This window comes from Notothenia rossii (assembly GCF_949606895.1).
Source record: "Notothenia rossii genome assembly, chromosome: 11".
NCBI classification, from domain to species: domain Eukaryota; kingdom Metazoa; phylum Chordata; class Actinopteri; order Perciformes; family Nototheniidae; genus Notothenia; species Notothenia rossii.
This window is the reverse complement of record NC_136910.1, coordinates 41,122,432-41,136,236: the sequence shown is the minus strand read 5'-3', so window position 1 is coordinate 41,136,236 and position 13,805 is coordinate 41,122,432. Positions and strand designations below refer to the sequence as shown.

At 39.2% G+C, this 13,805-nt stretch overlaps 1 protein-coding gene across 7 annotated transcripts in view; it reads right to left on the bottom strand.

The window, feature by feature from the left end:
* The window catches only part of ptpn13 (protein tyrosine phosphatase non-receptor type 13), a 43,577-nt gene extending 31,009 nt beyond the window's left edge, over positions 1–12,568 (bottom strand). For 6 of the 7 annotated variants that reach the window (XM_079660715.1, XM_079660717.1, XM_079660718.1 and 3 more), the window contains exons 1-4: positions 12,208–12,568; positions 5,993–6,112; positions 3,194–3,360; positions 1,605–1,670 (exon numbers count right to left, since the gene is read on the bottom strand). In XM_079660715.1, the coding sequence (XP_079516841.1) occupies positions 1,605–1,670; positions 3,194–3,360; positions 5,993–6,107 (348 nt within the window). In that variant the 5' untranslated portion in view covers positions 6,108–6,112; positions 12,208–12,568. The remainder of the gene's footprint in view (positions 1–1,604; positions 1,671–3,193; positions 3,361–5,992; positions 6,113–12,207) is intronic. The other variant, XM_079660721.1, reaches the window with a different exon arrangement.
* Positions 12,569–13,805: the final 1,237 nt, after the last annotated feature.

Sequence of the window (13,805 nt, the reverse complement as noted above, 5' to 3'; positions counted from 1 at the left end):
GCATGGCACAAGCCCATCACCTACTTTAAATGTCAACCTACTACATGTTTTAGCTTAAAGGCCTAAGCTAAGCCTCGATTTAACTCTAAGTGATGTAAAATACTTTCCATCAAAACATTTAAAAACACAGTAAATGTTTTTTAATGTTTTAAATTCAGTGTCAGTGCACGCATGACTTTATGCTGGTTTGAATCAGTATCAACAAGATATAATACTCTTTTGGTTACTCTTTTGAATAATACTGAATGCTATTTGTGGAGTGTATTAAATAAATAAATGTAAATGCAAAAAAGTATTTACATTTAGTGAATTTTCACACGTCACTGTCACATTTGAGCACATAATGTAACAAAATGGTGGATACATTGAGGAAACTGGCCACTGTCAGTGTCTATAAAGCTGTGTCTTTATGACACGTTATCTACATGCATTACGTATGTGTATTTGGCCAAGTGATTGTAACTAGCTGTACAGCTACTGTATCAAGGCCACAGCCCTTCAATGAGACTGAGTGATTGGCAAGCAAGAGTGTGAGTCATCTCTATCCTGTGGGCGGTCCTTTTTCACAAATTTGAACACTCTGGGTTTTACACCTGGCTGGGATTTTAATGCATTGTGAGCCAAACCATCTCCAGAGGACTTGGCAGATTCAAAACATTCCAGAGTGCATTCACGACTAGCGTCTCTTTTTCTTTATCCAGATGTGATATTTATATACAGATTTCATTCTAAAAAGGCACATTTAAATAACAAATACAAAGTCTGTGAACAAGGGTTTGAGGCATTTGGGCTGCAAGTAAGCATTGTTAAAGTGGAATCAAAGCTTCAAAGTGTTGGGCCTTTTACATATTAAAGGTGGGGTAGGTAAGAATGGAGAAACCAGCTCGAGTGCACTAGAATTTGAAAGTACACAACCGGAAAAAATCTGCCTCTCTTTAATATATTCACTGCTATCGGGATGTTACCGGGATGTCCATGGAATATAACAAAAAGTGTTTCTGAAGTGAATTACCAACCCTACCTTTAATGAACGTCCATTAGATTCAAGCTCTTGCCAAACAAGTTCACACAATGCTGATTAAGCCCATCGCCGCAAGGAAAAGTCTCTGTATTACGCAATATACCGAAATTGTGCTCACTATGGCGACTTTTCCTGTGCCTGCACCTCCCTCGCTCCCAGGAGCCTTCTGTTCACCGTTCCTGTGCAACTATTTTTGCTAAATACTTTCTTAACACCAAGTCTCTTTTTGTTAAGAGCATCTACTCCAGAAACTTCTTAGGACACACACATCTTCAGTCAAATAAGCAACAATCTCAGCACTTTATTATCATAATTCTGATATGCTTACATCCTGTTTCCTAGTGCCTGTCTGGTTGGTTAGAGTTTCACTCAGAGGGAGTCTCTATTTTTCTGGAAGGGAATTATTCCAGAGCACCCCAGCAGCAGTAATGAGGAAGGGGAAAATGCTGCATCAAGATTTATTCTGCTTAGGCGGTTCTGGTTAGGTTGATTAAACTGAGACGCTTGCTTTTCTAACCTGAAGCTACTGCCCTTAATGCTCAAGAACACTTATTGGAAGAAAGAATCCTTGGTGATGATTTACCTGACTTTGGGGGATCTCATAGTCCGCGCCCCAGAACAGCGTCATCCCCAGAGAGTACATGTGCATCTGTGAAGGAAATATCATATTGACTTAATAAGCAGCATTTATATTATATATCAATCTTCAAGTATGTGCAATTTATAATCACAAGCAATGATACATAAGTAAAGCTAATAGTACGTAATACAAAAAATAAAGGTTTGGTTTTATTAACTAAACTATGTAGTGAACCTTGTTAAAACAAGTCTGCCCTGAGTGGAAGAAAGAGAGACAGACTAAGCTGGAGTGTAATACATGTTGAATTCATTCTTATTTGGAAAAGGAAACGGCAGAGGCTTAAGCCTGAATCCAAAAACATTTTCCATTTTCCTCTCCTTATTACTCTGCACTCATAGCTTGGGAGAAAAATCACTTCCCCTGAATGTTGGGCTTGGTAAAGGAAAGAATAATTCAGGGATTGCCAAAGAATGCAACCTAGCCTTCAAGGTTTTTTAGGAACAGAGCTAAAGTGCAGACTTAAAGACACACTCACACTCTTTTTAAATGTGGACATTTAAATATGAACCATTTAAAGCAACAACAGCCCCCCAAATGTTGAACAAATATTAAAAAGGAAAAATGGTGGCAGTGGCAGCTGACGTATGTTTACCCTCAGTCACTGATAATGACAGAAACAGATTAGATGTGCTACACTGAAGTAACTCTGGGGAGACGGGAGCAGGGCTGGAAAACTGACTCAGCACAAACTGTGTTGAGGTCTGTGGGGCCGTGCCAGAGACGGGAATCCAGTCAGGCAAGATGTTAACTCTTCTACCAGAGGGGCAGCCAAATAGAGGGGGTGTGGTTTTGTGCAATTTGTTAAAGAAGTCGTGCATTTCAGGAGATAATATCGTTGCTCACGACTAAATACCCGGGTCTGCAAACTGTTAATATGTGTTTTTATGTAACTTTAAAAAGTTTGTGCTCTTGGTAAAAACACCTCCCCACTAAAACAACAGTAGTTCCTACACCCACCATTAGACAAATAATCATCAAAACAACATGGCAAGCTTGGATGTAAACAGATTACATATTTAGATATAAAAGAAAAATGCATTGCAAAAGTCATATTAGGAATTAAATGCTTTAACCCTTACAATGTGATTTGGTGAAATCTATTGGCAAGAAAAATCTACAAGAGATTGTACAGTGCAATCAGAGAGATACAGTATGTCCACGTTTTTGAGCAAGTCCACGAATCCAGTCTTTGTCAAGTCTGTCACCACCTTCGCGACAGACTTGACAAAGACTGGATTTGTGAAATACACTGAACATAAGCATGACTTTGTTTATAACAAGTAACCTATAAGGTACTCAATGGGCAACAGTAGAAGACTATGATTAGACGATACATCTCCAACACTTGAACTTAATGTGTTAAACCTAAAAAACGGAAAGTAATTTGTGAGAGATGTACTAAAAGCATATGAGCATTCACACAAGATTTGAGAACAGTTGATAAAACTCACACCAGCAGTGCATGAGAAGTTGTAGACTAAACAGTCGTGTATATGTTTCTGTCACTACATGAGGTATGTAAAGGTTTATACCTTCTCTATATCAGAGATGGAAGTCAGGGACAACCCCTCCAGGACCTCTGGGGCTGTGAAGGCCCTTAGATCCTGCTGGGTGACATACTCGTCTGTGAATGAGATGTTTCCAGAGGGCATGAGGAGGAGGGACCAGGGAGAGATGATGAAGCCCATGGCTGTCGGGTCTGGAGAGGGAAACAGAGACAAGATCAGGGAGAGGAAAAACAAACAACTTATTTTGGTATTCCATTATTTAAATTCTTAGCCATTGTTATAGAACACACAAAGACATTTAAAGTTAAGTACTGTGTTATCAAGCTCGATCCTAGCATCAACTTGTGTCTAAGCATTTACAGTCTCAATGCAGCGACTGTATACATCTCCAACCACAGTGGATGTTTCTCGCTCAGGCTTGAGCGTTTATGGAAACTCAAGATGATTGAAGTAAACAAAAACACATGTTGCTTTCTTAGCCTGCAAGAAAATAACTTTTGAGGCATAGGAGCAGAAAGGAATGGCTACACAGCGTAATTCTCTTTTCCTACAATGCCACAGCTAGCGCTATGGTTAGAGGACGTTTTAAAAATATACAAAGGAATGTTTGAGCAGCGCTGCAAAATTCTTTTCTTTGACTGATACTTAACGCTCAGAGGAGCAGCGAGAGGGACAGAGAACTGGATTTGAGGCACCAAATATCTGCTTTCAAAAGCTGGAATTTACTAAGTAAATATAAGTTTCCTGTTTAAAACTCGTGTGACCATTTGGAGATTCTTCTCAAAAGTAAACTGGGTTACTAGGTGTATCCCAAACAAAACTCTTGCTCTGTAAAAGTGTATGACTCAGCCTGAAGAATTTGTATCTTGATGGATAACAAACTAAACTACAGATTCAATAAACTGCAGATACGGTATATAAGCAGAAACTATATCTGATGGAAACTGACTGTTCAACGTAATAGAAAGCAAGAAACACTTGACTTGGGCACGCATCATTTGATTCCCACAATTTGTACAACTGAGTTATTTTTCTCTGAACAAGGCAGCATTGCAGTCTGATACGCTGCTATGTGAATTTATTAGTGGCAGACAATACTACTTAACAATTATTTAGAGGTTTCTCTTTCAAATAAGTTGCTCGCAAACTGTGCAGCATTCAATACCGCAGCAAACATGCCATGAGAGTGACAGGATGGCAGATGTCGAGCGGTAGAACAAAGACAAACTGCAGACAAACAACAAAACTATTTAGGAAAAGCAGATATTATTTTTGGTCTGAAATATTCTACCTGCAGAGGCATGAGGAGCGATTCCTCAAGCAAATCTGAACTATTCACACATTGCCTAATCAAACAAATCATTATTATACAAACAACACGACTAACCTCAACTGTTTACATAGAGGAAAACACTTTGCTTGTGGTTTGAGTTTGGCAATGTTTGAAACATATCTGAAAAGTCATGTAAAGGTTTGCGGAAGAAAAAATTCACAGGACCATAGACAGATATAAACAAGATGAATCTAAAGTATGATAGTCTTGCAAACATTGCATCTGCTTCAGAATCCCAAAAAGCTTTCCCTTTTTTATGCTTTTTAAAGTAAAACCTCCACTTCTCCATTTTATTTCATAGCTGACAAATTATACAACAAATGTAAGTTTAAATGGTGACTGTTATGAATCCACTCTTGTGGTAAACATACTTCTTTGGATAGCTCAGTGAGTCTGTAATAGCTGGGTCCGACATCTGCTCTTCAAATGTAAGCTTCACTCAGCAGTCTAAAACTGTACACATGAGAGGCCACCATTTACTAGGTATAGCTACACAATTACACTCATGAAGGAAAAAGAAGAATTTCCAAGTCATCACAATTGCTGCAGCACAATGATATGGAAAGAAAAAAGTATGACTATCTAAAATATTCAAAGAATCACACCCTGCATTTTGTCATTGAAACTTGATCTAAGAAGCTTTGATAAATGAAGAGCATTCAAGCACAATCTCTTGTTGTAAATGTGACCTCAGCATAGAAAGCATATTTACAGGCCACACTGATGAGAGGGAATTCCTTCAGCACGCCAGGCTTGCCTGCAATAAAAACCAGTCAGCATAACGGGAAGTAGAGGTCAAGCTGGTTTCTGCACAACTACATTCTGTATACAGTATGGCTTCAAGAAAATTCACAAGCCGGGCTTAGATAGCTTTTGTAGAAGACTAGACACCATTCAACTTTTGAACAACAAAGCGTGCACTGCAGATTCTGCACTGCTGATTCACTTCCTGTCCAATGTCTCACAGTTAAACCTGCCTTAGTCACACCACTGCTAAAGATTAATTTGGTTACAAAGACACCATGGTTTTGGGCGGACTTATCTCTCTTTAGGTTCAAGGACAATGACCCTCACAGGAGCAAATGACTCACAAAAATGCACATTGTTCAAATGATGCAGAACCAATATGCAAAGAGCGGAAAACCAAATGAGTAGTTTTATTTCTACTAATTTTAGTCTGAAAGTAATATCATTTATTACAACAGAAATACAATTATTTCAGTCTTTTAAAAAACATTTTTCAATTCTATAGATGTTTGCGTTGATGTGACGGATTGGTTTGGGTGATAAATACATTTTTGAACACAGAATACCTCTACAACTCATGGGATCTGGATCTTTTCATTCATCCTTCTCTAAAGAAGGTAGTGTGGGCAGATTTAGAAAATGTGACGGAACAGGGAGGACATGAATATCCAAGAAAGTGTTACGTTTCCTCCGTGTAAGTATACAATCTATTAATGAAACATCTTGATTGTACATGTCCATACCTTTGTGGAAGAGTTCTTGGAGGCTCTCAGCACTCTGGCTGAGCACGGCCCAGACCTCCTCCTCCTGCAGCGGACCCCCCCGAACCTCCAGGGCTTCTGCCAGAGACACATGCATCTTCCCTGTGAAAGCACAGAAAGAGGACTGATTTAAACCAGATAATTGACACACAATAATACAGAAACAAGCTTCAACTTCAGGGGCAGATTGCTTTTTTTATATGATGGCAGCTTCTGGCAGGAAGTTCATATCAGGACGAAAAAGAAAGAAAAATCACATCTTTATCTTTCAATCAGAAAAAATGTGTGCTTTAGACTCAAAACAAGGTCCAAGATTTTGATAATCTTGTCAGTAAAGAACATTTGGCAGAATTAACAACAACATTTTTAATTCAATTGAGGATTATAATCCTAACAAATCTAATTCTGTAAGAGTGCACACTTGTCCTGACAGGCCCGACAGTGTAAACTGAAAGCATGTACGCTCATACTACCATATCACAACAACCCTCAGCAATGCTGCTCTTATCACAGTTTCATTCTCATCAGCATTGCTCTCACATGTCCTTGGGCAAAATATTCTAAAAAGGTAAGCCGTCTTGTCATTGAAGACGTAGCGAAAGCACATGATGCGCATGCACACACCCTGCTTTAGAGTCTCAATCAACAAAGTAGCAGTTTATTACTTGGAGCCTCCACCAGCCTCTTAAAGTTAAGATAGCAGCTTCCAACTGAAGTGGAGAAGCAAAGCAACACTTTATTAGTGTGCTCTTAAAGCTGCTTTCTGCAATAGAAATCAGTAATAACTCACACTTCTGTTCCCTTATTGCATGTCCTATAACTGGCTCGGACTAGGTAGCTTGTCTTATCTTGTGGACAGCTGTAGTAAAACAAATTCAGCTCGTTGTGTTAGAAGATATTTGAATATATTATCATGTAACATCTTCTAAAGTACTTGACACAGATTTAATTTACACTCTTGCCTCAACACGCTATGACTATCGGCAACACTTTGAACTAGTGTGACCCAGATTTTCATGTTTTAATATGAAGTCTCAAAAGGTTGGACACCAGTTGTTCTGAATGTGGTGTCTGTAAACCAGAGTGGAGATTTAAATGTAATGGGTATTTGTGGGCTTTAAATGCTATAAACCAGCTGAAAGTCAACCATATGTAACACTGAATTAGAGAAATGACACATTTTGTGTTAATCTTCCATCCATCACGGTTTCTCTCTAAACCCCAGCTAATGTGCAGAAGAGTAAATCATGTTTAATCTTCCATATCCAGCCATGATGTCATGCAAAAGTGAACAAAACAGGACACTCCAGTTCTGACAGACATCTTCTTACTATTAGAGTATGCTGCTTGAGCATTCATAGGTGTTATGGAGTGTTTCTGATGGATTACAAGGTGTTTTGTATTGCAGACAAAAGCATCAGGATAAGGGTGGCCTTATTGTGTGAGACTTTTAATCAGAATTGATGACTTTGGTTGTCACAAGATTTGCAAAGTTGTCATTTGATGTGATACCTTTGTTTTGATTACACTCAACACTGTCAACCAAAACTGGTGCATCCTGCTGACAAGCCAATCCTCATTTCACAATAGCAGAGTATGAGTTACAACTCCAAACAAAATAAGTCTGCTGGATTTTCCATTTCACAACAGTGCACCAAACAGATGGACATTTTTAAGATAACGGTCTGTGTGAAAAATAAGACACCTGCTTTCAGGATCCAATTGATTTACTTCTTTAAAAGGAGCACACAAATTATCTTTTTCTTTAGAACGATTTATCATAAAACTGTTGTTTATCTTAATGCTGGCAACATATTGTAAGCAGTAGTCTCGTTTTTTCCTACTTTCTGTCCTGCCCAATAACTCAACATTTTGTGAGTTGCTTATAAATGTCAGACAGTCATGGTGCAATAAAACAAGAAACTCTATTTTTAGCAAGAACCTTGTGAACGCCAAAGATACGTTGACTGAAAACAGAACCAACTCTGATTGCTTTTCTGGTGTTTTGAACTTTTTAAGTCTATTTTTTTACGTTTCCCACCCACAAATGAGACAGCAAACCCACATTAAAGACAGTGCAGGGTATATTTGGATCTGCTAGATCACTGCTTTCACACAAGATTTTATACAGAAAAACAGAAAAACATGGAAAATGAAAACACAACAAATGAGGCATAGTTGCTATGCAAGGTCAACCAAACATAACTTTTGTCTGGGATCGGTACAAGGTACATGCCACTTTCCAAAAATGTTCAATTTCTTTGGAACCACTGAAAAAACAAAAACACATTTTTCCAACTTTTTGACAAAACTGCAGGTGCACACAGATTTAGCTAAGAGACACAAAAGACGCCAAAACGTAATGTGTGAGATCACATATTGGTGGCTGTGTTTTGTGGATATTCAACTTTTCCAACTGCAATCCATCTCTGGCATCAACTGAACCTGTTTTGCTAACATTTCTACATCTACATATTAAAGTTCAACTTTTATAATTATTGTAAGCAGAAGTCCCAAACTACTTGGTTGATGGTCGAACCGGTTAGAATCCCCCTTCTCCCTTCCCCCTACCTTTCCAATACTGGAATGTTGCCGAAAAATGTCCCACTTTCCAAACCGGACAATAGCACTCCTGCAGCCATTGGACAGATTAGTGGAACACCATTGTCATTGGGAAATATAATTTAGGAACTATAACTATCTGTACTAAATATGTGCCAAACCATCCAATAGTTTGAGATATTATCTGAATCAAAGCGGTAGACCGACCCACAGACTGAAAGATCAACATCCTTCCGTTGCTAAAAAGAACCAGAGTTGACTCAACATTTTAAAACCAGGCGTTGCACCATCAGTGTTGTGTCCAACCACTTTTGTTCAATTTTTAGCTAAATCTGAGCGTATCACTCTTCCAGAAGCTCTTGGCATAACTGGGTCAGCAGCCTCATTAGTGTCTGGCTTTATTTTTGAAAGCAATATGTGAAACAAAGTCCTTTCTATGAATTCAAGTTTGTAGAAGAGAGTTAATGAGTAAGCATGTCACAGGCCTAAATGTTTATGCAGGAATGCAGGTTAAACATTCTAGTCAATGGGAGGCGTGAAGTCCGAGGCAAAGTGGGTTACTACCCATCTTGCTCATTACCCATGAGAATGGGGAGAGCGGGTGCTGTGAAGACTGATTGTTTTGCGGCCCTTGTTATTTCAGCAGAGACCTACAGTGGAATGTTTTTTATCCGCGCTGAGGCTGCTGTGCAGGCCAGCTCCTCTCACATTGGACTATGGTCCTGCTCATTATTGAGGGGGCTTAGGAGGCAGCGGCCCAAAACAGCGAGAGCAGACAGCCTTCACCACTTCAGCGCCTCATTCTCTTTTTTTTTTCAAACACTGGGGATGTTTGTTCCCAGGTATTCCCATGTATTCCCACACTATAGCATGAAAGAACAAATCGAAACAAGGCTTAGCCTGCTGCTGCTGCTAAGTGTTAGAAAGTCTTGGCCACAGTCACAAGGATTTTAAAGAAAATAATCTTGGAAACGTGATAGTTCTCTTTACTCTGCACTTCGGTGAATCTTTTCCTTTCCTCCCACCTTCCTGTCTCTGACACAGCTACTACAACCCATGAATTGGATTTGAAAACAATCCCTTGAAAAATTGCACTTCAGCTGAGCAACTTTTACTAAGAAGGAACAAATAACTTTGGTTTCTGCTGCTTCTTCCAGTGCTCATCCTTCTACATTTGCCAAGAACACAACGATCAGAAAAACATGTACATCTATCGCTCTTAAACTTTTCTTTGATCACAAATCTTCTGAAAACTGGAGGAGCTTTACTTTGGAAGCAATCAGCCATAAAAACGCAAGATTCTACCATCCAAAAGCATAACTCGAAACATACGATTTTAGAAAGAATTTGCTCATATCCTCCAAAGATCAGAACAGTGGTCTCAGCTGGCAAACACATTTGGAACAGAAGCCGATGTGAAGAGGTTCTTCTCGCCAACATTGAGGTGAAAATCTTCCTGAAGTTATTCATGCCAGGAACATTTAACAACAAACTCTGAGTGAACCTCTATTCCCAGAATCATACTGTATTATGCAGCCTGCAAGCACAACATCCACATTCATAAATACACACAATGTCTAGTACATCAGAATATCTTTTAAACCAACATGACAGATGATGTAAAGATGTTTTCAAAATGTGTGCAGCAAACCAAATCCAAGCTGTGGGCTAGTAAACTGATGAACTGCAGAAATATAGTTGAAATTAATGTTCAGAAACATACAGCTGATGTATTTTTCCCCGAAGCTGTAAAAGGAGTAGAGACTGTCTGCTTTCACAGCTGGGCCTCACTGAAGTGTAGAAACCTGTAGCGGAAATTAAACGGAAGCGTTGACTCACCTAGATAAAAAGGGAGTGCCTGGTGGTGTGTTTTTCATTAATTATAATGATTTTACAATTTAGTCAATTTGCCTACATGCTTCTCAGATTGTCTTAACACATGGTTGTTGATGGACACCGGCCATTATCACAGCACTGAACCAGGGACCTTCCAGTTATGGACTGGTTTCCCTTACCCGTAAGCCAGCCTGGATGTTTTGTTTTCAACTCATCCAGGGTCAGGCAACAGCCAGAAAGAGAGCCATGAGTATCCCATGATTATCAACCCAGCTCTGGACCCACGTCCCTCACTTCTCATTTTGGTCTCGACCTCATCCGCTCCATTTCTGTTAATCACAGGGTTGCTATGTGTACCGTGACATGCAGAGCATGGTTTTGCAAAACCTCACTCAACACCCACCCTCTTCCCAACACACACACAAACCAATCCCACTGACTATTTTCCCCATTTTTTCTTATGATGATGCTCCGACCAACTCCATCATAACCTCTCAAGATGGGAATGTTCTTCCTACTACCTTTCTCTGTAGGCTTGACTGACAGTCAAAAGCCTCATGACCTTTGACTTTAGCTAACTTTACTACTTTTCTATGGTAATGAAGGGGGAGGAGGTACACCATAATACCTTCCTACAACCCCCATAAAGCCTTCAGCCTGCACTGACACATTATGCCTTTAAAAGGCTTTGTCAAGCTTTACCATGTTTTCAAGAATGGCTGACCATTTTCTCCAAATTACACAAATACTGCTGGTGGCGGTTAGCTAGTCAGAGACTTATTTTGGTAGTGGTGCCTCCTCCCTCCTAAACTTAAAATACAGTTTCTGGTGTGGTCAAAGATTCCCCATGTCAGACAGCAGTAGAGGCTGCATTGTTGTGACGTTAACAGAGATGGGAGAAGTACTCAGATCTTATATTTAAGTAAAGGTAAAAGTACCAGAGTGTAGGAATACTCTGTTACAAGTAAAAGTCCTGCATTCAAAATGTTAATCAAGTAGGGGTACAAAAGTATAAGCATCGCAATATAGTTCAAGTACCAAGAGTAAAAGTACGCGTTATGCATATCCGCCCATTTCCGAATAAAATATAATGATATGATTTGATATAATTATTGATGCATTAAAGTGTTTATCAGCTGGTAATGGTGCAACTAGTTTAATTTATTTGTATGCTACAGGGTAGCTTGTGAATGTTACTCCAGGTGTAAATAAAGACTTATTTTAGTGTTGTTTACATTTCACATTATTAATACAAATGTGCCAAGTAACTCAAGGTACTAAATGAATGCAGTTGAGTAAAAGTACACGGGTTGCCACTGAATTGTAGTGGAGTAGAAGTACAAAGTAGCAAACCAAATTGAAATACTCAAGTAAAGTACAAGTCCTTCAATATTGTACTTCAGTACAGTACTTGACTAAATGTACTTAGTTACAACACTGGCTTTAACATGTTATCAAGAATTGCTGACCATTTTCTCCAAATTACACAAATAGTGCTGGTGGTGGCTAGCTACTCCTCCCTCCTAAACGTAAAATACAGTTTCTGGTGTGGTCAAAGATGCCCGATGTCAGACAGCAGTAGAGGCTGCATTGTTGTGGCGTTAACACAAAATAGACACACACAATATCAACACACAGACTGTTTACCAGCCTTAAAGTAGCTGGCTAACATCATTGTCAACGTTTTTCTTTGAAGCATCGGCGTTTGAGCCTCACCGCAACAACATTCCTCCGTTTTCCCGGGGACAAGTTGCTGGCAACCGTTGTGCTAAAGTTAGCTAACTTTTTGTTCAACTTACCAGTCGCGAAGAGCTACAAAATCACTTGAAAGGGAAATGTTCGTACTCCAACGAGGCTATGAGTGCGCACACAAACGGGACCAGACGCCATCCCATCCACAAAGCAACATCTTGGAGAGTGGCTGACTAAGCGGCGGCGGCGAGGCAGCCGAGCAACAGGTCTCCTCTGCGGCGAATACAGATTAAAAAAAAAAAAGCACTTCACTGGCAGGTAATGTTATCCAACTGTTAAAAACAAATCTCTTCCTTGCAAAGTGCTCAAAACAATCCGTGTTTGATGGCCACAACACAGTTTTCAGCTCCCTTCAGTTCAAGCGCAGCCAAGTCACCATTACAGCCGTGGAGCGGAATAACCCCTCCTTTAGCCCAGCTAGCGTGGGCTGGAGTAACAAGACACCTTACTATGGCTGTCCATTGGCTCGCTGCTGTGCACTGTCATTTAACCGTTTCTATAGTAACACACACAACTGGGAGTAAAATGTACAGTAAGCATGTATCCTGGACGCAGAATCAGGTTGGTTACATGTTCTATATATAGCTCTTCGAAGTTTTATAAGTAGGAAACCCCTACATAGTTGCTTTTATGAACTAAAAATCAGTTTCAAATTTTTTTTTTCAAATACAGTAAAAGTCAAAGATGGAACTGCGGTGCAGATTCAAATGTTGAAAAGCTGTATTGTCATATTCACAATTGCTATATAGTTTTGGCAATGAAAATATAAGGTCACAGTCTCCTCCAACAATGCAACATACCTAACAGAAAAGAAAACAGAAAAAATAGTGCAATAGGCATCATAGTCCACGTAAATCAAGGGTTTTAATTAGACAACATGTGTTACTCTGAAGTGATTTCACTTTAAAATCATGCACAAATAAGACTAAATGTAATTTAGTATAAATATTAATACAAAAGCTGAAATTCACTACTAATATTCAAAGTTTAAATGCTCTCAAAACTGGTTAAATTGTGTGTAATGTGGTTTTTCCTTCACTCCTGGGAAGAAGATAGCACTGGCACATCTTTATAAAGATCAAGCCTATATTTCAGTTTTTCCCACAACTTCAAAGTTGTTTAGGAGTCATCTAAGCAGTCAGGAAGCAATTCACTGCAGAATACTTCCTTCCTTCCTACACTTCAAAGTGCCTCATTTATGGACTGTGTTGTGCCATCTAGTGGCTGTTTCTCGTCATTACATATCTTACATAAATGGTGACTGCTGAAAGGGTTATCTGTCCCTGTGTCTGTCAGTAAAGGCATGATCATTATCACCAACCATATGCTTGAGTGATAAGACTAGATTACTTGCGTAACACAAATGTTTTAAATTACATTCAGCCAGTTGAACATCTCAGAAGCTGATGTCATTGCACATCGTGTTTTACAATTATTCTTGTGTACACTCTCTATTCTGAAGTGTTTTACTCCTTTTGTTTTCATGCATGCATACATAGGCACACAACATTTAGTATTATGCTTGTGTTTGCTTCTTTAACAATAACAACATTGGGCTAAAGTAGCAGTGTTTTTCACTCCATAATAATCAAAACTGGTGTCAGCTAATGTACCAAAACACTTAGGCATTTAGTCATCCAATAGT